Source organism: Felis catus, chromosome B4 (genome assembly GCF_018350175.1).
Source record: "Felis catus isolate Fca126 chromosome B4, F.catus_Fca126_mat1.0, whole genome shotgun sequence".
Classification (NCBI taxonomy): Eukaryota; Metazoa; Chordata; class Mammalia; order Carnivora; family Felidae; genus Felis; species Felis catus.
In genome coordinates this window covers 62376811-62397882 of record NC_058374.1, presented here as the reverse complement: position 1 = coordinate 62397882, position 21072 = coordinate 62376811, and the positions used below count along the sequence as shown (strand labels likewise).

Genomic DNA, 21072 nt, shown 5'->3' with positions numbered 1-21072 from the left:
ATCTGCCTCAGGCTTTTTCAGTATTAATTTCTTTAGGTGGGGACTGTCTTAAACTCTGAAATATTCATTACTGTATCAGGTATGTTGTGGCTACAGAATACAGGAATTACCAAAACTTCTTTTTTAATGTAGATGCCTCTCCTTTGTAGTTACTATCTGTCCCCTTCTCCCCAAAAGTAGAAGGCTCTTTCTCATTGCATTGTATGTATTAGACATTCAAATAATTGTCAGTTGGTCTTGATATAAAATAATTAGGGATTTTCTTTCATACAGATACCTATTTTGACTGCTTAGACATCATGTGATTTCTTTAATGCCACAGATGAAAGATGCTTCCAGCATGTAAATGTAACCTTATTAATGGTGTCAGAAAAAAGTGAAGCATTATGTATCTATGTGTTAATTTATATTCATCTGGTAATCTTCTTTGGAAGATTATATCTTTTTCTCAGGGGAGGGAGGAGATCTGTAGTAGTCAACAGTTAAAGATACAACACTAGAAGAGGAAAACATTTTTAATTCAAACTTTCATTTAATCAAAAATCAAAATGAATACTGGATTAGTGGAATTTATGGAATTAGTGAAAACAAAAAACAAAAGTAAATTCTTAGAATAATTATGTTTTATCCAACCTCATTGAATTTATATCTTGATTTCATTTTTATTATATCTATAGTTTGTATCTTAATCAATGTAACTCAGAAGTATCATATAGACATCTCAAACTAAAAATCACCAAGTGCTTTGTTTCAGAGCTGGGTTGTATGCCCTGGAAAGAAGTTCCCAGACCTTAGATGAGATTGGAAAAGACATTGCCCAGAACAGTTCCCCCCAAATGCCCTTTATGGTGTTCAGAAAAATCTCAAGTAATACCAGGCTAGAAGCTGCCTTCAAGCCCTGTGCACTTAAGTACGTGAATGTGCTTTCTGAGTATTACATATCATTCCAGAGCATAAATATAAGTAACTGCCATTGTTACCATTTTATGCTTGTGTCATTTGCCAGTAGTTATGATTAATTGCTTAGGCCCCAAATACTATATAATAGTATTTCATGTTTTTAACATGAAATGCTGCAATCCAGCATGCACTGATATCTCAAATAAGATGAAAGTCAGGATAACAGCTATATTATTAATATAGGAATTTGGGAACAAAAACTTAATTCATTGATAGTATACATAAAACATCTTTAAACAAAACAACACCTATTCTCTAAACGTGAAGTCACTTAGTGAAGTCTGTCATCTTCTGCTGTACATTGTACAGTTAACGTTGTCCACTTGGGATGATCAAGATACTAGTAAGTCCTGATGATTACAGAGGAGTAATTTTCCCACTATACAAAAAACTAAAACTAGCATTTACACCTGTATTTGGAATTTTGCTTTCTCATTGGCAAAGATCCAGGGACTGGTTTTTTAGGATTCTAGCCTAGTACCTTCCTCCCATTAGTCACTGAGGCCTGAGCAAAATAAGCTTAAATATAAGGGGTTTGGTGACTTCAATAAAAGAGAAGGAAACTCTTGAGAGAAGGTCATCAGGAAAATGGGTAATTGAAAAGATTTAGAAATAATAGTTGTCAGATTGAAATTATAAGAACTAATTTTTACTTACAAGCATAGTAAGTAGTCCTAGTGCAAATACACTTGAGCCCTCATTCTGTACGTAATTACTTAAACCTCTTGTTTTATTTTTTGTTTTTTAGATTTCAGAAGTATAGTTGAGGGAAATGCTAAATGTGAGCCCACTTTTCTAATTCTCTCAGCCTTCACTCAGGTCTCCATGGTATAACACACAAAAAAAGGCTGAGATTTCAGTGGAGGATTATTTCTTTTATGGTATATCTGAGGATGCAGAGATCATTCTTCTACTTGATCTTTCTTAACGTTAATTTTTGTGAAAGAGAGCACACGCACGCATGTGTGTGTGTGTGCGGAGAAGAGGCAGAGAGAGGAAGAGAATCTCAAGCAGGCTCCACGCTGTCAGTGCGGAGCAAAATATGGGGCTCGAGCCCACAAACCCTGACGACATGACCTGAGCCAAAATCAAGAGTCAGACACTTAACCAACTGAGCCACCCAGGTGTCCCTTAATCTTGATTTTAAACTTTTCTACTGGGTACCCCTGGAATGGTTCCAAGGTTAGAACTGCCTTTCTTTAGCATATTTCAGCTTCCGTCGTATGTTATTCCATGTTCATTTAGTCAAAATTAGTCCTCTCAAGAAAAAAAAAAAAACCCTAAATACCAACAGACAGATGTACTTTGGTGTTTTATGTTCAAGGGCATAGAGTGTTAGGAGGCAATCTGGAAATAAATTTTCCTAAGATATGTATGATTGTAGGCTAAGATAGGACTTTTCTTTTCTCACTTAAATAAAAACAATACATAGGGAAGAAATAAGGATGAATACATGACAAGACGTTTGACAGTTAATGAGCTTGGGCATATTCTTTGTTACTTCCTAATCTTAAGAACCACAGTTTGCTGTTTTGGAGGTATCCAGGAGATTCCAGATAAAAGGAGATTGCTGAATGTTCTTAGACCTTAAGTGTGCTGGATGCCCTAAAGTAGGAGAGGAATTTATAACAGAAGCTCACAATGAAGAACCAGACATTCCGAGCCATCTGAGATCGTGCGATGAGAAGGCGCCAGGCAATGAGGAAGAGGGCAGTATTAAAGAGGTAGTGAATATTTCGGAGCCTGGGGAACAGAAATACATAACCAAAGTTAAAACAGCAAGCATCAAATACCTATCTGTGCTATCTGAAGCATAAATGTCATTTTCTGGCTCGTTAGGTGCTCCCAGGTATGTGACATGACCTTATGACATTTTGATTTTTTATCTATTTCCACAACATGCCTTCTGATTGATCGCCTTTCCATAATTATACTTTGATCATATTACCATATCACAAATCTTCAGTGGTTCTTGTTCATTAGAAGGTAAGTTCTCAAGTTCTTAGCCTGCTATTTAAGGTTCCTCTTCCGTTACAATTTACCTTTCCATCCTTATAATCTCTGCATGAAAAGCCCTTTGTTTCTACCAGAATTATATCAGACTGCTGTAGTTGATTGTCCTTTATGGAATAATGACTGAAAGAAACTTGAGGCAGTTTAAGGACATGAAGAGTGGTTGAGTGAGTTGCCTATGTTAAACAGTACAGTCAAATTTCCTGCTTGTTGGGTGTATTCTTAATATCCCATTATGATGGGATGGGGTAGAAGAAAAAGAGAAACGGGTTCAAATCTGGATCCTGTATTTCCCATGTGTTACCACAAACAAGTCATTTACCTTCTTTGAGCCTACATATATCTTTGATAGAAAAAAAAAAAAAGCAGGGGTGGGGGGATAACAAAATACCCCCTCATAGGGGTGTGGTGAAGTCTAAGCAAAACTGTATTATGAGGGCATAGTATACAAGGAAGGGTCTATAACGTAGTAAATGCTTGAAAAATGTTAATTCTTCTCTTCCCCTGCCCCAATTTCATGTCCGGTATAAAATCAGATACATGGGAGAAGTGCTCAATAAATATTAACTGATTAGGCTTACCTTCTCAAATGTTGTTTTGCTTCTGGGATCCCAGCCATATCCTCTTTCAGTAAGTACTTCTTAACTCCTAAAACATAATTTTCAATGTATTCCAACCAGTTCAACTGGCGCACATCAAAGTTGAATACCTGAAAGGCAAGAAGACATTATGGATTGCTAGAATTGCACTGCTGGAGACCATCATTTTGTCCTTTTGAAAAATTTCTTTTACATAAATGAGTGAAATTCAGTTTGGGAGACTTGGGTGGGACCCCTTCAAAGGAGATTATTTGAACAGTTATTTCCGAGGCACTGACAAAATGGATTATCATTTACACAGAAACATTCAGACACCGATCAAGCACAAATATTTGACATTTAAGAAGTCTTGGGAGGGAAATTTAAAGGAACTGGCATTAGCTGGTGAAAGCTAATTTCATTTCAAGTAAATTGGGGTTAAAAGTGATGGGTAGGGAGCAAAACAAACTGTGCTTCTCCTTTTTTCCATTCTTTAAATTTTGGTGTTGTTTCCTTGGCCTACCCTCCTTTCCTGCAATATCACCATTTCATTATGCAGATTAAGGTAAACTGAATAAGCAAACTCTTAAAGAATAGTTTAGCAGAAATTATATTCTGTATTTGCTTTAGAGATGTTATCTACTATGTGTGCTGTTAAATGAAGCCCTTCAAAAACATTTAGAGTTAAGCGGTAAGAGTTAAGTGTTTCTCTTGGAACCATAGTGTATTTTCTCCTCTTGGATACAGAATACCATGGAACTATATTTTCCCTTTCACTTTGCCACCAAAAAGCTCAAAAACAGATTCTCTGCTTTACTGCAGTGACTTAGTAAGATCTTGTAGACTACATATGGACATCCTATTTTTTCATTCTTATCTTTGACTTCATATTTTAATGCATATTTTCCCTAATTTGGTGTTTTATTTCTATTTTCTTTTATTATAGATTATATATAATACATGATATTTTACATTTATATATAATTTATTAAATATTATATGATATATATGTTTATTGCAAGTTATCTCAAATAATACGGAGTATTAACAAAGAGCAGATGAGATGACTGAGTTCCAGAGAGCTTCATAGACTTGTCCAACAACTGAAATGCTTTTCAAAGGTAATTCTGCATCACTTTGTTTGGATATGTTTATTTACTATAGTATCACTAAATATTACTTATTTATATAAAGAGAGGCTTTTATTTTTATACCAGTTAACATTTCTAAGTTAGATTTCAGTAACGTCCTTGTTTGGAATCTTCATTCCATATGGCAAATCAAACTGAATTCTAAGCCGATTCTAAGCCAGTATTGGCAATTATATGCAATTATTCAGGACTGTTACCTTTGCTATTTTGAAAGTGTATGTTAAATCCATAGCACATTTGATTCTTTTCATTTTCAAAACATTTTTGGTTATTTTAGGTTAAAATAGTAAAATGTCAAAAAATGAAGCTCTAAGCTACCTTTTGAATTAGAGGGATAAATTACATGGGAAAAATGCAATAAAGATAAGTGTACATAAAACCTGTAGCTAATTTTAAAAACAATTTACAATAGTTTTTTTTTTTTTAAACAACATAGTTTGATCATTATCCATGCATTTCAAACAAGTACTTAGAATAATTTTGTTTATACAAGGGATGTAAATATTTCTGAAAATAGCTCTATTTCATGTCAGTTTTAGAGATGCTCTGCAATGATTTCAGTTAAAATATCCCTCTAAATCTCACCTGGTGTATTTAATTTAACGTTTATGGTGTTTGACTTTAAGTAACCCTTAGGTTCCATGACCCGAAGTAATTCTAGGGCTTGAATTTGAATTATACTCTGAGGCTGGTATGTAGGAGTAAAGCCCATAGCTGGCATGTGAGGCTGGCAGTAGCCTCGCATTTCCTTCTCAGTGTGATGTGGTCTCTTCTACATGCTGTCAAGTACTAGATAAATCGAGAAATGCTTTTTTCTTTAAAAAATTTTTTAATTAAAAAAACTTTTATTTATTTTGAGAGACAGCAAGTGAGTGAGCAAGCATAAACAGCGTAGGGGCAGAGAGAGAGAGAATCCCACTGACAGTGCAGAGCCCGATGCAGGGCTCAAACTCACAAACCGTGAGATCATGACTTGAGCCAAAACCAAAGAGTCGGACGCTTAACTGACTGAGCCACCCAGGTACCCCAGAAAGTTTTAGTAGATAGTGTCAACCAAGAGAGTGAAAACTTTAAAATTTAATTGAAAACTCAGGATATGCTCAGGGAACACATGACTCTCTGAGGAAAAAAACAAACAAACTGGAAACGTATAAAGTACACAAGATTTCTATACTTGTGAATTTCAGAATATACAAAGATTTCAAGAGTTAACATTTATAACTGCCAAGAAGCTAATGTAAAGAAAATAAATGGCATGGCTATTAAGCAATTAATGTGAAGGCCTGTCTTGAGGAATGAAAATCTGAATTATCAAAGATGATAGGGATAGAGGCTATATGTGCTGTACATGTACTAGAGAGAAGGCAGTACTGATGGAGGGAGGTCTTAGTGGGATGCTCATAAGAGTTGGGGTTAGCTTTAAAAAGTAGGAAAGAGGGATGCCTGGGTGGCTCAGTCAGCTAAGTGTCCAACTCTTGATTTTGGCTCAGGTCATGATCTTGAGGTTCGCGGGATTGAGCCCTGTGTCAGGCTCTGCACTGGCAGTGTGGAGCCTGCTTGGGGTTCTCTCTTCCCCCTTCTCTCTCTGTCCCTCCCCTGCTTGCACACACACTGAAAAATAAACAGAGGCCCCTGGGTGGCTCAGTCAGTTAAGCATCAGACTTCAGCTCAGGTCATGATCTCATGGCTCGTGGGTTCAAGCCCCATGTCAGGCTCTGTGCTAACAGCTCAGAGCCTAGAGCCTGCTTTGGATTCTGTGTCTCCCTCTCTCTCTCTTCCCCACCTCTACTTGCACTCTGTCTCTCCCTCAAAAATAAACATTAAAAATTAAAAAAATAAACCTTAAAAATAATAAAAAGGAAGGAAAGAACTGTAGCTTTGGAGATGCAGAATGATCTTGATTTAACAAGAGCAGTGGGTGAGTTTATGAGGAATGAAATTGTGATTTCTCATTGAAGTCCTATGCTGTGGGTTTAGGGAAAATACAGAGGTACTGAGGATTTGCTGAGGACAAACCAAGGGTGAACAGGAATGGAAGTGAAATATGTGAAATGTGACTGCAGGATAGCAGGAGGATCTAATCAAAGTTGAGAACCCAGGACTCTTATCTACATTAACTTATTTCCTGCATTGTGTCAATAATACTGATGGATTTTCTTAGCCAAAAAAAAAAAGGGAGGGAGGGAGAGAAAGAAGGGAGGGAGGAAAGGGAAGGAAGGAAGACCAGAAAAGACAAAAAAGAATTCTGTGTATGTAACTAAAACTTCTTCATCCATCAGCTTTCCAGGTCAAATGGTTGTCAGGACTCTACTCACTCTCTGGTCTTCAGGACTCAGCTCAGACATCAGCATTTCCGTATTGTATGTGCTCCATTCCCAACTCCGGTTGACAAAATACTCCAGCATGGACACTGTTCTTAGCAGCCGATTCATGAGCTTTGTCATCCTGAGGTAAAAATCAGGTAGAAGCAAATATCAGCACACCACAGATGGCTGCTTCCATGCTACTCTATAGGATGTAGGACACATTATTTTTTGAGAAAAGAGAATTTCCTTCTTGCCCCCATTTCTTCATTGAAACAGATTCTTTTTTTCTCTTTCCACATTATCTCTGTTGAATAAAGGAAGGGGATGAAACTAATGGAGTCTATTAGGCATTTTAATACAAACAACCTCCTCCTCTTCCTCTTTACTACCTTCTCTTTCTCAAAAGTGGCAGATATTTTAAAAGCCGAGCCAGATATTGGAAAATAACTAGGTGATCACCTACTGTGTGGCACAGTGCTGATACTTTGAAAAAAATACTACCTCAGCTAATTCTCATATCTGTCAGGTAGGTATTTATCTGCATTTTATGAGTGGGTAGAAGGAGCTTAAGATAGATGAAGTGGCCATGATAATAATAAGTGTCAAAGGCAAAATTGAAACCCAGTTTTGACCACCCTCAAAAAGCTTATGCTTTTATGATCTCACCACTCTGTCCCATGACTTCACATCTTCCAGTCCTGTGGTCAGGACTTGGACCAGCTCTGCTGTGTGAACTTCTCAACTTTACAATAATTTATCAAAAACTTTCAGATGTGATCTTATTTGATCCTCACAGTAGGAATCTGTGAGGGAGTAAAGATCTATTATTATTTATCTTCCTTAATCTTACACAAGGGTTAACAGCTTAAAGTTCACACAGCTACCGCTTAAACCTAGATCTTCTGGCTACAGATCACTTTGGCCTGTAGAACATTTCTCTTAGGCCAGTTTTGCCAATAGTGATTACTGTAGTTGACCCAGTAATGACTTACACTGTTCTGGGAATTTGGTCTTGTTTCTGGTCAGATCCTAATGACTTATCAGGGACTTCTCTCATTGTATCATGGGAAATTCTTAGGCAGAGGGTAGACTCATTATTCCCTGGTACCAGCATTACAGTAGCCTTCCATTTAGCTATTATTATCTAACATTTTTGCTATAGACTATTTGTATGCCCCTCCTCCCCAAATTCATATATTTAAACCTATTCTCACCAATGTGATAGTATTTGGAGGAGAAGACTTGGGAGGTGATTAGTGCCTCTCTCTCTCCCTCGGACTTTCCAGCTAGTGAGGACACGAGAGAGAGAGAGAGAGATGGCTGTCTAGGAACCAGGAAGCAGGCCCTCAGCAGATGCTGAGTCCACTAGCATCTTGATCTTACACTGCCCAGTCTCCAGAACTGTGAGAAATAAACTGTTACTTTGTAAGCCTCCCAGTCTATGATATTCTGCTATAGCAGACCTAATAATGACCATCTGAATCCATTCTACAATTCTGATGGAATTGATGTGATTTTAATAAATTTAATTTTTGAAAATGATCCTTGTACAATGATATCCTATGTACAGAACTATATCAGCATAATTTTTTTAAAGAAAGAATACATTTCTTACTTTTAGGTAGAGAAGGTCTTCGTAACACATAAAATGTGAAAGCCATAAAGGAAAAGAGTGATTCATGTAAAAATCTGAAACTTCTTTAGTAACAATAGTGATTGCTATATGCTGTGCCCTCATATAAATAGTATAAAATAAGTATGTTAACTGTCCCTTTTTATAGGTGAGGCAGTTAAGTATTAGAGATAGGACTCATATGGCTAATTTGGTGAAGCCAGTATTTAAATCTGCAAGTTATACTTTGAACTCCATGCTATTAAGACCTACACTATATGTAGTTCCCTTGTATTAGAAAAAGTTGAATAATCGAAGGTATGAGATAAGAAAGTGACTTGGGAAAAATAAATATAAGTTTACACACATACATAGGAGTTTCTGTAAATTAATAAGGACAACCTAAGAAAAACAGGTGAGAAACAGGCAGACAACTCAGGAGAAATACTGAATGCCCAATGACCACAGAAAAGCCCAGCCCCTCCAGCAATCGGGACTGCAAATCAAAGGAATGAAGAGATGCCAATCATTATCATTAGTTTGACGATTCAAAAGATTGATTTTTGGCAAAGTAGTGATGAGGGTAAGAAAAAACAAATTTTTACCCTCATGTGCTGATGTGATAGTGCCAATTGTCAAACTGACAGAGCCTTCCTTTAGGGCAGCCTGGCAGTAGTCACAAAACTCAGAGACATCCTCCAATCCAGCAATCACACTCCTCAGCTTCCTCTCCAGACCCAGTGGCATGTTCTAAAAAAATGCGTGTGCACTGATACTCATGACCGCATTGTTTGGAAGAGTTAAAAGGACACCAGTAGGCAGAATGACTTTGATTTTCATGGGCCATTAGTGAAAAAAGTTAGAAAATTTGCAGGCCTGATTTGCATACACACACACACCTCAATGCAAAACTATGCATGTCTATGGTTGTAAGTGTGTAAAAGATTATACACACACACACCTGGGAAGGGAAAGGGTCTCGAAGGATTCTGGCATTTTCTGCCATAAAGATTATTTCCTAAAATACCTGTGACCAAACAAACCTACCCATTTCCTACAAATATTAGTTTAATTTCTCACAAACAAAATTCATAAAGATTTTTATTAGGTCCCTTTCTCCTGTTTCTCTTTTCTGCTTATGAAACTTTGCTCTTTCTGCAGGTCTTCTTTCAACCCTGATCTGTGTTAAAATCTTTAGCATTTCTGCCTACAATAGGGTTTTCTTTTCCCATCTTTATTTAATAAGCCCCATACATGGGGTGCTTGGGTGGCTCAGTCGGTTAAGCACCCGATCTTGATTTTGGCTCAGATCATGATCCTAAGGTTGGTGAGTTCAAGCCCAATGTCAGGCTCCATGCTGACAGCACGGAGCCTGCTTGGAATTCTCGCTCTTTGCCCCTTCCCTGCTCACATGCGTCTGTGCTCTCAAAATAACTAATAAAAAAAAGCCCTATGCAAATATTTTCTCCATAGCCACAATGTCTCCTTTTCACCTTGCTCAAGAAAAAGCTGATGATTATTGAGTTATCAGCTCTAAATTGGGTCTCTGAAAATTTGGATAAAAGTGACATTGCCTAAGTTTTAGTCATTTGCACTGCTAAGAAGGATGGAAATTCAACATGCTGAGAGAGGCTTCCTCCTGTAGAGAGACTAGAACAGAAGGCAATGCTATTCATGCTCCTGATTCTTGCTTGCAGCAATTGCCTTTGGTGCTTATAATTATGACTCTTGAGAGACAATATTCAAGACACAGAATTTAAGTGAGAGAAAGGGATACGTCCTATGTCACACAGCTAGATGGTGACACAGCTGCCTCAGCATCCACACATTTCATTCTACCTTGTTCCCTTTATTTCTTTACTCACCTCTAGGTGGCAGTAAATCTGGTTCAGGTTTCTCCAGATCTTTATTCTGTCACTTGGAGTCTACTTTAAATTCTTCCCCGAAGCTTCTACATCCTATTTGTAAAATTGGCATACCGAGGATATCCTCTCTGGGTTGTGAGAATGAAAATGAGATCATCCCACATCATTCCGTGTGTGTGTGTGTGTGTGTGTGTGTGTGTGTAAGTGAGGCTGTTATCATTATTTTAATATTACCTAACAATTTAGAAAACCCCAGACTTAGAGTCTCAGTTGCTTTCCTTTTGGTGGATGATTACTTGCTGAATTCACCAAGTTCTTCAATATTGAACTTCCATTATTATGATAGAGGATTTTTAAGGTAGGAGTCCCTCTGGGGCTTCTCACTACTGCTTTGGTTTTGTCCCCAAATATATACATACGTGTGTGTGTGTGTGTGTGTGTGTGTGTGTGTGTGTATGATTTAGTTATCACTTTTGATCCCCAGATGAAAGGAGGGCTAAGGACTTTGGGATCCTAACTTTCCATGCGGCAACACTCTTAAAGCAATTGACTTCAGCTTCTTACCTGGGCTTCCTTCCTGTGAGCCGTAGATAGAAGTCGTAGATGATGGCAGGGGCTCGGTGGCTGACTGCATTCCAGTACTGGCTTGTGATGGTATTGGTTGTGAAGTCCGCATTCGGCCTCCTAAAAGCTCTCTCAAATGGGACTTTTTCAAAGGTTGCCAAGACTTGGAATCCTGTGGAAAAAATAGAGCACTAAGTCCAGGCACATATAAGCCCACTGTAGTTGAGGTTGCAATGGGTCAAAATGATAAAGACTAATGATTTGCTGTGTAGAGTCAAGAATCAATCTGAGACAATATTAAGGTTATTTATGCCAGGCAAGAGGTCACCTGCAAAAATCAAAGAATGAGAATGGGTTACAAAGTGGGTCCTTTTCTTGAAACCTTATACTAAAAGCAACTTCTTGGGGAAATAATAGTTCTAGTCAATACAGTGAAGAACTGTTCAGAAAAACTTAAATCCATCATTGGTTCCAAGGATATCTAGTCTATTCTGAAAGCCCCAAGACAGAACCTGAAGGCTTTATTTCCTAGGCTGGATTGTTACTTGCAGAACCATCAGGAAAGTTTCTTCACATTTTACTTAAACCTTTAAAAAGGGTTACCTTTTAGAAAAAAATTTTTAATGTTTATTTTTGAGAGAGAGCAAGCGAGCGAGTGAGGGAGGGGCAGAGAGAGAGACACAGAATCCGGAACAGGCTCCAGGCTCTGAGCTGTCAGCACAGAGCCCAACGCGGGGCACAAACTCACAAACCGCGAGATCATGACCTGAGCCAAAGTCGGACGCTTAACCGACTGAGACACCTGAGACACCCAGGCGCCCCTATAAAGGGTTACTTAAAGCTTCATAAAGTTTAAGTAAAATAGAGAATATCAAGGCAGGATTCCCTTATATTGGTTCACTTTAAATACCAGTCTTTTACTTGGATATTTCTGCTTCTCTAGGAATATCCAGACTCAATCGTCCACTCTTGTCTCTAGACTTTTTTTTCACAATTTTTTACATTGTTATGTAGATAAAACCTAGTTAAAAAACTTTTAATGTACAGCTGTAAAATAATTATTTAAAAAAACTAATTCAAATTCAATATTTATTTTATGTATGTAAAATTTTCAAAGGCTATGCCTAAGTTCATTTTTCAATTATAATGATACCAATTCTTATGGTGATATGACTATTGTCCTCCTCAAGCAAGATTACCTGGAAATCTATATAAAATATATATACCTTACACAGAAAAGATTCTCAAGAAATATCTGGCCCAGGAATCTGGACTCTTCTCCCAGAGGGAGTCATAATCACTTTTAAGAATCACTAGTGAAGTGGTTACTGACCACTGGGGAGAGTCAAGAGACACATCTTCTACTTCTATTTTGGGTACCAGCCTCCATATGAATTTGAATAGATCTTTTATTCTCCCGGGGCCGCATATGTAAAATAAAGCAAGGCCACTAGATTATTTTTAAGATTACTTTCAACTGTGATATTGTATAATTTGATAAATAAGAGATAATAAGTTTCAGCACAGAGGAAGACTTGTAAATTTCAGAAATGTAATTTCCATGTTTTATTTAAGAGCCTAAGATATCTGGTTTGCTTCTACGAATGCCACTTTTATAAGTGATATCATAATTCTGTTACTGACGTAGAGGAGATTTATTTCCAAATATGTTCAGAGTTATTTAGATATATGATCTAAAGAACTGGATATATGATCTGAAGAACTTTGATGATAGTAGATCATTTCATTTTTACTGAAGTAACAACTTTGCAAACAATAGCATAGCAGAGTGTTCTGAATTGGGAATCAGATTCTAACAAATGAAGTTCCTTTGATTTTTTCTATATCTAGTATCTAAACAAAGTTAGATGGTCTAAAAGTTTCAGATATTTGCAAGACAACTCCTAAATTGACAAAGGAGGACAAGATTGGTTAGCTAATTTTCTTTTACATGCAGGATTAATTACTTCAACAAGATACTTTCAAGGTCACATGTAAGGCTCACTGTATAAATCAATGAAGAGTATTGCTGACTCAGTAACAAAAGTTAGTAGTATTGAACTTTTCTAAATCTACTTGGTCATTGATCATTTCACAGTCTCAGTGAGGGAGCAAGGGGGTAAGGGATATGCACATGGGAGCAGCTGCCCCAGCAGGAATATTTCATCATGGACATTACTTATCATTGCTGACTTTTGCTCAGTTTTCTTGATTTTTAAAATCTTTGTAGCCAATGAACCCCTTATTGCTTACAATCATGTAGATATTCCACTGACTCCCTTTGATGTACCATAGTACATTCTAGTTAACTCTTACACATTTATAATTTCTAATTATTTTATCTTTTTTGCTTATTTTTTTTCTTTTTGTCCCATTTGACTCCAAGCTCCAGAACACATTTTGTCCATCCCCACCCCCTACCCCTGTGGTAGACATTCACAGTGTGAGGGCAGACACTAATAGGTAGGTAGTTACATCTCTATAGACACTTACCCATTTTGCCCCAGTTACAAGGATTGAAGTTACCAGACGTACAGTGGTAGATTAATGTTGACTTAGGTCTGAAAAATGAAATAAAAATTAAATAAATACAACTAAATGAAAGACTAATGGAAAAAATATAAGGAAAAATAACATTTAAACAAGATTGTTTCAGTAGTTTCCATAATGAAAGCAACACTTCCATCTTTTGTTCCTTCTTTGGGTAAAAAAGCAAAATGGAAGAAGACTAGGGAAATATGGGTGTTTGAGCATGTGCACACAGAGAGCTCACAAAGGTTGATGTATTTAAGCAGCAAATGGAGGTACCATGACAATGAGAAAGCGGGTCACATTCCTTAATTCTGGACATGGTTACTGGGCAAAATATAGGCTATGTTTTCTCCTAAATCCAGTTAAGCCCTGCTGGATTGAAAAACATCTAAATGGCTGACTTCAAATAAGAAAATTTTAATTCTGTTTGTCATTTATTATCAAAGCCAAATATATAAACAACCGTGGTGTTTTTTTTGTTTGTTTGTTTGTTTTTGTTTTTGGTACTAGGAAATAGCCCCCATATGGTGATCTGAGATTTTGGCATTTATCAGGAAGTGAGCAGTTCTATAAAATATAAAAGATGCCCTCATTTCACCCACTTTTATCTCCTTTGCCTTGAAAAAGGAAGCTGTATTTTAAATTACCAAATAGGAGGAAAAACTCTTTTTGGTTATCAATTTTATGGTTAAAGGATTGAAAGAGTTTGTTACTTTATGATCAAAATACACATCAGTATTTATAAAACACCTCCATGCATACATGATGGCATATTTGAAACTCTGTAAAATATTAAAACAAATCCTCTTTCACATTTGGGGTCTTCTGCAATCAAATGCATACAATAAGCCTAACATATTCACACTCCTCCTCGTCAAAGCTCTGCAAGCTGGCTTATGCATGCACACCTGTGAACTGCTGTGTACCATCCTACGGCCAAGGTGAGATTGACAACTGTATCAACTGGAATTAAATCTGCCACTGCCATCGGAGTAGCTCTTATGGACCGGAGAAACCCTTTCCCGGCCTGCACAGGAAAAAAGAACATAAAATAGGTTTTAAGTAATAATTGGGGCTAATACTAATACCGCTAGTTACAACAGTTAGCACTGACTCGCTGCTGACTGGGTTATGGTGCCAAGGCTGACTTTTCTCAGCCTACCCAACCCCCCAGCCAAGTTCGCCTCAAATGCCAGCATTTCCATAGTAGTCCGCAGGTCCCTTTAGAGAGTGGAGTTCCTCAGATTTGTGAGAGGTTAGTATATCTAGTTAATAAACACCAACAGTTTTTTCACATTTAATAATCCATGAGATATTTTAAGAATTAAGGTTTCCCAAATTTCCCGCTATTACTAGTTTACCATTTCTTAAATGATGTCATTTTCTGCTAGTGCCTAGTAGCTTACAAACAAGAGTAGACACTAAAGGTTTAAGAAACACTTTTAAAAATTAGGGGCACCTGGGTGGCTCAGTTGGTGAAGCATCCAACTCTTGGTTTTTGGCTCAAGTCATGATCTCATGGTTCGTGAGTTCGAGCCCTGCATCAGGCTCTGTGCTGACACTGTGGAGCCTGCTTGGGATTCTCTCTCTCTCTCTCTCTCTCTCTCTCTCTCTCTCTGCCCCTTCTCCCCCTCCTCAAAATAAATAAACTTTTTAAAAAAATTAATAAAGTTCTACCATTCCACAAAAACTTTTTTATTACTTAGGAAAGGGCCACCACTTCTTGTTAAGTGTTAAGTATCTTAGTTCACAGATCACTGATCTTATGTAGATGTAAGAATTGGGAATTATTAACATTAATAAATAAGTCATGCCAACAAATAAGTCAGTTAATAAATAGTCATGTTTCTTGATTTTATGAAGTTATTGATACCCTGCATATTTCTAGCATCGATTTGCAATGGTTAGCATTTTCTTAAGTTCCTCATTTTTATTTTCTTGTAACTGATTCCCCTTCCTTTGGATGTAAGAAATCAGTTTTAAAAAATGTAGAAAATCAGAATAAATATGATTTATAAATAATATAAAGAAATTCATTTTAGGGTCATGTTAAAATAATTATGTTCTAAGTTACCAAATATTCACCCCAACTAAGCTTTAAAGAAGAGAGAATTGAAGACAGGTAGAGAACAAAAAGAGAGGGGCTGCTAGAAAAATAAATCAGAAGGAAGTTCACTGTCCCTGTCTTTGACAGGTAGTCACAATTCACTCTCTTATATGTTAGTTCACGTTGGATCTAGCTCTGAGAAGAACAGAAATAACCTGAAGCATGAGGTTTCTAATAAGATTTAAATTCAGGGAGAGAATTGAATTCCTATTCATTGTCCTAAAGAGTAGAGTAATGGTTCTGGTCTTACAGTGTTTCAGCGTGAACTGTGAACTAGGTCACGGCTCATGTCAACCACATCAGCCTTCAATGCAGGGAGAAACCCACTGATGATGACTTACAGGCACCACTGACATTTCTACTTGTCTGTGAGAGGATCATTGGTGAAAAGTATTTACTAAAGTCATCAATTTTTACATGTGAAAAATTTGCTCCAGTGGGTGGTTCTCTTTCTTGTATCTGTTGAGCACCAGTTATTGATGTATGTATATATATACATACATATATACATACATATATGTATATATACATATATGTATATACACATACATATATGTATATATACACACACATATATACATATATACATGTATATATATATATACACATACATATTATGTGTGTATATATATATATATATATATATATACATACATAAAATTTCTATCCACACACAAACTCTTATAAGTGTATTATAATAAAAAATTTAATCTTTGGGAATGTGACGTTTATTGCATCCCCTTTGGTGTACTAATTCAAACTATTAATAAAGAGCAAAAAGGAGGAAACACTCCCATCTTGTGGTAATCAAAGGGAAATACAGACATGGTCCTTGATGCTCAGATTTTTCCAAAAATAACTCCTAAATCGTAATTGATGTCACAGGACCTCTGTTTTCCTGATAATAAAATCTACAAACAATAGAAGTAATTTCATCCTGCCTCTATTTTCCAGTCAGCAAAACTGAGATTAAGTTGCTTCGATAATAATAAAGTAACATTTATGGTTTTGGATCAATGAAGCCAAAGCAACACTAAGCATTTCCTTACCATTCCTCCACTACATTTCAAGTAGTTGTTTCTACAGTGTTATACATACCGCAATAATGAGTCCACTAGGTCCATTTAAGTTATCAACCCAACCCTAAAAGAAAAAAAAGATCTCTATTGGTTACACATGTCAGAAAATCATAATATATCTGTAACATCTGCAGTCTGATCTTAATAAATTTCAAAAAAGAGCACTGAGACCCTGGCTGATAGAATAGTCTAAGCCAGTTTTTCTAAGACCAGAAACAAAGATCAGTGGCAAAGCCCTGGATATTTCTGCACTTGTGCAAGAATTAAGATTCTGCCAGCATTCTGGAGGAGTCATGGAGAATTTCAAATTGTTTTATGACCTCTTACAGGCTAAATTGCACCTTGTCTTAATATCATAACCTGCCAATCCATTTATTAACCATCATTTTTCTCCACCTCAGTCCTGATTTTAATTCTCCAGGGGAACACTACAAATCAAACATGATTTGTAGGAATTATCCAGTTCTCAAAAATGAGAAGTCATGTGTCCAAACTCCACTTGTATTAGCTTGCTTAGAGATGTTAACGGAGAATATGCTCAGGAGCAGTTAGAGGAAAATGTCTTTCTGAGTTTGTCTCCTAAGCCCTAAAAGCAAGTCAGTTGACCTTATTCTGTCTGTTTCTTTACATGTAAAAGTCAAAGTGTGTGTGGAAAATAGCAGAGGAGACAGAAAAGAGAAGATGAAGGGATTGTTGAGTCTTCTACTAGGGACCAGGCACTACACTAAACAAACACTCCTCATACATTGTCTCATTTGGTTGACTCTCCAAAGTGGGTCCAGTATTGGGCTAAAACAGTATTAGCCCAGTTTTATAGATGAGACCACTTAGAAGGCTCCATTGTCAGTAAGTACTACAGCTCAAATTTGGGGGGCCCTAAAGCTTCACAAAATTGCTTCAAAAAAGATGCTATAATTTAGTGTACTTTCAAAAGGATATTGCAGTATACAGACACAAAAATTATTCCTACCCTGAGAACCTTCTGTGAACTTTGTGATTCTTATTTGCCCTGGCAGTTGTAATACTACCAGTTTGGCCATCAAGAACATTCTGGTATATTTAAACTATAGAGGGAAAGCCAAGAACTAAAACTATCTCCCATGGAATTTTCACACTAGGGTTAACAAGAAGTGAATTTAAGATCTCCAGCCAAGTTTGGCTCCCAGAGGAGCATCATGCTGGACAGATCTTGAACCAAACATGGAATTTTGTCCTAGTACAATGGGTTCATGTTCGATTTGCTGCACTCAGCTACATATTCTGAGAAGAGAGAGGCAGAGAGAGAGAGGGAGAAAACATCAGAAAGTAATTGGGTGAGAAGGATGCTAGTTTGGAAGCAAAGCAAGGAATCTGGAATCCAGGTGAGTGGGCTTACCGGGAAAGGCTCCTGCCAGGTTGCTCCCACAATGGACGGCCTTATGATGGCAATGTTTAGGTTCCCACTCTCTTGTTGCACCACCATTTCTCCCAAGGCCTTGGTGTATGTGTAAGTATTGGGCCGATCCCCAATCAGCTTGGGTGTGATCTCATCAATAATAGCATCGTCTAACCACCTGAGGGTAGTCAGAGTACAAAAGAATTCTAGCAACATGTGTTAGACAATAAACCAAAAAAAGAAAGAAAACAAAAAGAAAGAAGAAAGAAAGAAAAAGAAAAGTTCCCCAAAACAAGACCCTGTGAGACACAATCCAACAACACTTTCCATTTCTCGCTTGAGTTCTAGAGTTCAGAACAGTTGCAGGATATCCAAGTTGAGTGGGTATCCAAATCCTGTGCGCTGAATGAACTCTTTGCTCTGCACTGCTAAGCCCAATCCTATCAGTTGAATCCTGCTTCCTCCCACTCAGATCGATAAATTCAGCAGCGATGCAATCTACAGCTTTATTATGTTTGATCTCTAATTATCACCAATTACTTCCTCTCCAACCGGTTCACAAGTACATCCAGGAGCACATTTGTGAGCTCCAGTCACCCCCCAGGAGCATGGCACGTTCTGTATTCACAGAGTTGAGAGGCTCGCATCCAGGGTGCTTCCGTGGCAGCCCCGCTCATTCAGTGTTGTCCAATTAACACCGAGTGCACTGATCTTGCAACCTTCAGCTTTTTGCTTTTAAAATTCTGTTCAGTGCCTTAACAAATAAAAGCAACTACATTTGGCAGACTTACAATGTGTTTTAGCAAATCTATGAAATGCATTTTGGAGCTCTATTTGCAGTCTATGGTAATAGCTTGATAATTATTTCCAGAGATTTTGCATGAATTTTGAAGTGCTCTAGTAACTATGAATAGTCTGTCAAGTGGAGTGATTATAGTACGCTGAAGCCACTTTAACAGAGTGATTATTGAATACCTGTACTTACAGAAAGACAAGTATCATGAATAACTGAGTTACCATGATATCAGCCTAATCTCTTTTTTAAAGATGTCAGAACTATTTTGATAATCCCAAAGTCTATCTGTGCTTCTCAGAGAAAGCAATAAAATCATCAATTAAATATTTAACGTTTCTCTTAATTGGAAGGTCTATTTGGTTAAACATTTGATATAATACAGTTTAAAAAATTAGGCTACCTAAGGGGTGTCTGAGTGGCTCAGCCGGTTAAGCATCCGACTCTTGGTATCGGCTCAGGTTATGATGGGTCATGAGATGGAGCCTCGCATTGGGCTGAGCTGGTTGGGACTCTCTCTCTCCCTCTCTGCCCCTCTGCTGTTGCTCTCTCTCAAAATAAGTACACTTAAAAAAAATTAGGCTACCTAAATATGCTAGTGTGATTTTTATAATCCATGTGTTTGGTACATTTATTCCTATCTTAAAGGACTGAGCTCAGTCATACTATTTTGATTATAGGGAAATCTTAGCTGTTACCGCTTTGCTCCCATGACAAATTATTGAGCATTTAAGATGTGCTTATGCCAATACTTCAGAAAAACAACTCTCAATTTTAACACCTCTCATTGGATATTGGAGTGTCTGTAATGTTTTTGGTTTTCCTTGCTTTGCTGCTATTAGTGCTGAGTGTTTGCTAGTTACTCAAATGCCTTTTGATTTAAATTAAATAGGCAAAAGTCGAGAAGTTCCCAGAATAAAAACAACTCCAAATACTTAGAAAACCATAAGATTTTCCAATTATATAGCCACCTGATGGTTGGGCTAAAGCCTGTGGGATGATGCAGGCACCTCTCCATTTTATATTAATGTTACCTTTACCTCATCTTATTTGATGGTCAACAGGGGGTTAACTGACCTAAGACCCTTTTGTTTCACCTGCAAACATACAGAGGCTTCAAAAACTGTGTTGGAGGAAATACAGCCTGATTTCAAGAAGGTTGTAAAGAAAAAAATCTATGAAAAATCAGAACCCGGCCATGAACTAGGATTATACGTCACATGGCTGGCACCAGCTGTTGTCACTGATGTTAGTGTGCACGGCAAGGGTAATACTTGGAGGCTTTGGTGAGTTAGCTTATCTGCGAAAGTGCTGGTTGTGTAGGTTTCTAAGAATACAACTGCAGAAGTTGCAGTGCCCTGTAAATGCCCTCCCTCTACTAGTCATAGCTCTGCCTGTGTTCCATAATATCATTTTCTATTCTATAGTATCGATCTTTTTACTTGTGAAAAATGGCAATAATTTCATCTGTTCTAAACTCTTGGGATATCATGAGAACGAACAGGAATATTTGCAACTGCACTTAAAGCCATTTGATAAAACAAAGGAGCCAAGAAACCAAAGACATGTTGATTTTGGGGACAACAACCAAGGAGCATGTGTCTACAGTGGTAATAGTTGGTTTTGAAATACCTTTTCTTGGGCGCCTGGGTGCCTCAGTCAGTTAAGCATCTGACTCTTGATTCCGGCTCAGGTCATGATCTCACGGTTCATGAGATGGAGCCTCGTGCCAGACTCTGGACTGACAGTACAGAGCCTGCTTGGGATTCCCTCTTTCTCTCTCTCTCTCTGCCCCTCCCCTGCTAGTTCTCTCTTTCTCGCTCTCTCAATATAAATAAACCTAAAAAATAATAAAATAACTTTTCTGTTTAATTTTGAAGTATTTTTTAAATGTTTACTTAGAAGAGAGAGCGCGAGACTGTATAAGTGGGGGAGGGGCAGAGAGCTAGGGGTACAGAGGATCTGAAGCAGGCTCTGAGCTGACCGACAGCAGAGAGCCTGACACGGGGCTTGAACTCATGAACCCTGAGATCATGACCTGAGCTGAAGTCAGATGCTTAAATGACTGAGCCACCCAGGCGCCCCAAAATACCTTTTCTAATTTTTTTTAATGTTTATTTATTTTTCACACAGAGAG

At 37.5% G+C, this 21072-nt stretch overlaps 1 protein-coding gene across 2 annotated transcripts in view; it reads right to left on the bottom strand.

Annotated features, from left to right (window-relative positions):
• Window positions 1–500: 500 nt before the first annotated feature.
• The window catches only part of FAR2 (fatty acyl-CoA reductase 2), a 152586-nt gene continuing 132014 nt past the window's right edge, over window positions 501–21072 (bottom strand). For both annotated transcript variants that reach the window (XM_023256890.2, XM_003988531.6), the window contains exons 5-12: window positions 18143–18320; window positions 16787–16831; window positions 14490–14608; window positions 13543–13610; window positions 11050–11221; window positions 7018–7147; window positions 3555–3682; window positions 501–2703 (exon numbers count right to left, since the gene is read on the bottom strand). In XM_023256890.2, coding sequence (XP_023112658.1) covers window positions 2541–2703; window positions 3555–3682; window positions 7018–7147; window positions 11050–11221; window positions 13543–13610; window positions 14490–14608; window positions 16787–16831; window positions 18143–18320 — 1003 coding nt within the window. In that variant the 3' untranslated portion in view covers window positions 501–2540. The remainder of the gene's footprint in view (window positions 2704–3554; window positions 3683–7017; window positions 7148–11049; window positions 11222–13542; window positions 13611–14489; window positions 14609–16786; window positions 16832–18142; window positions 18321–21072) is intronic.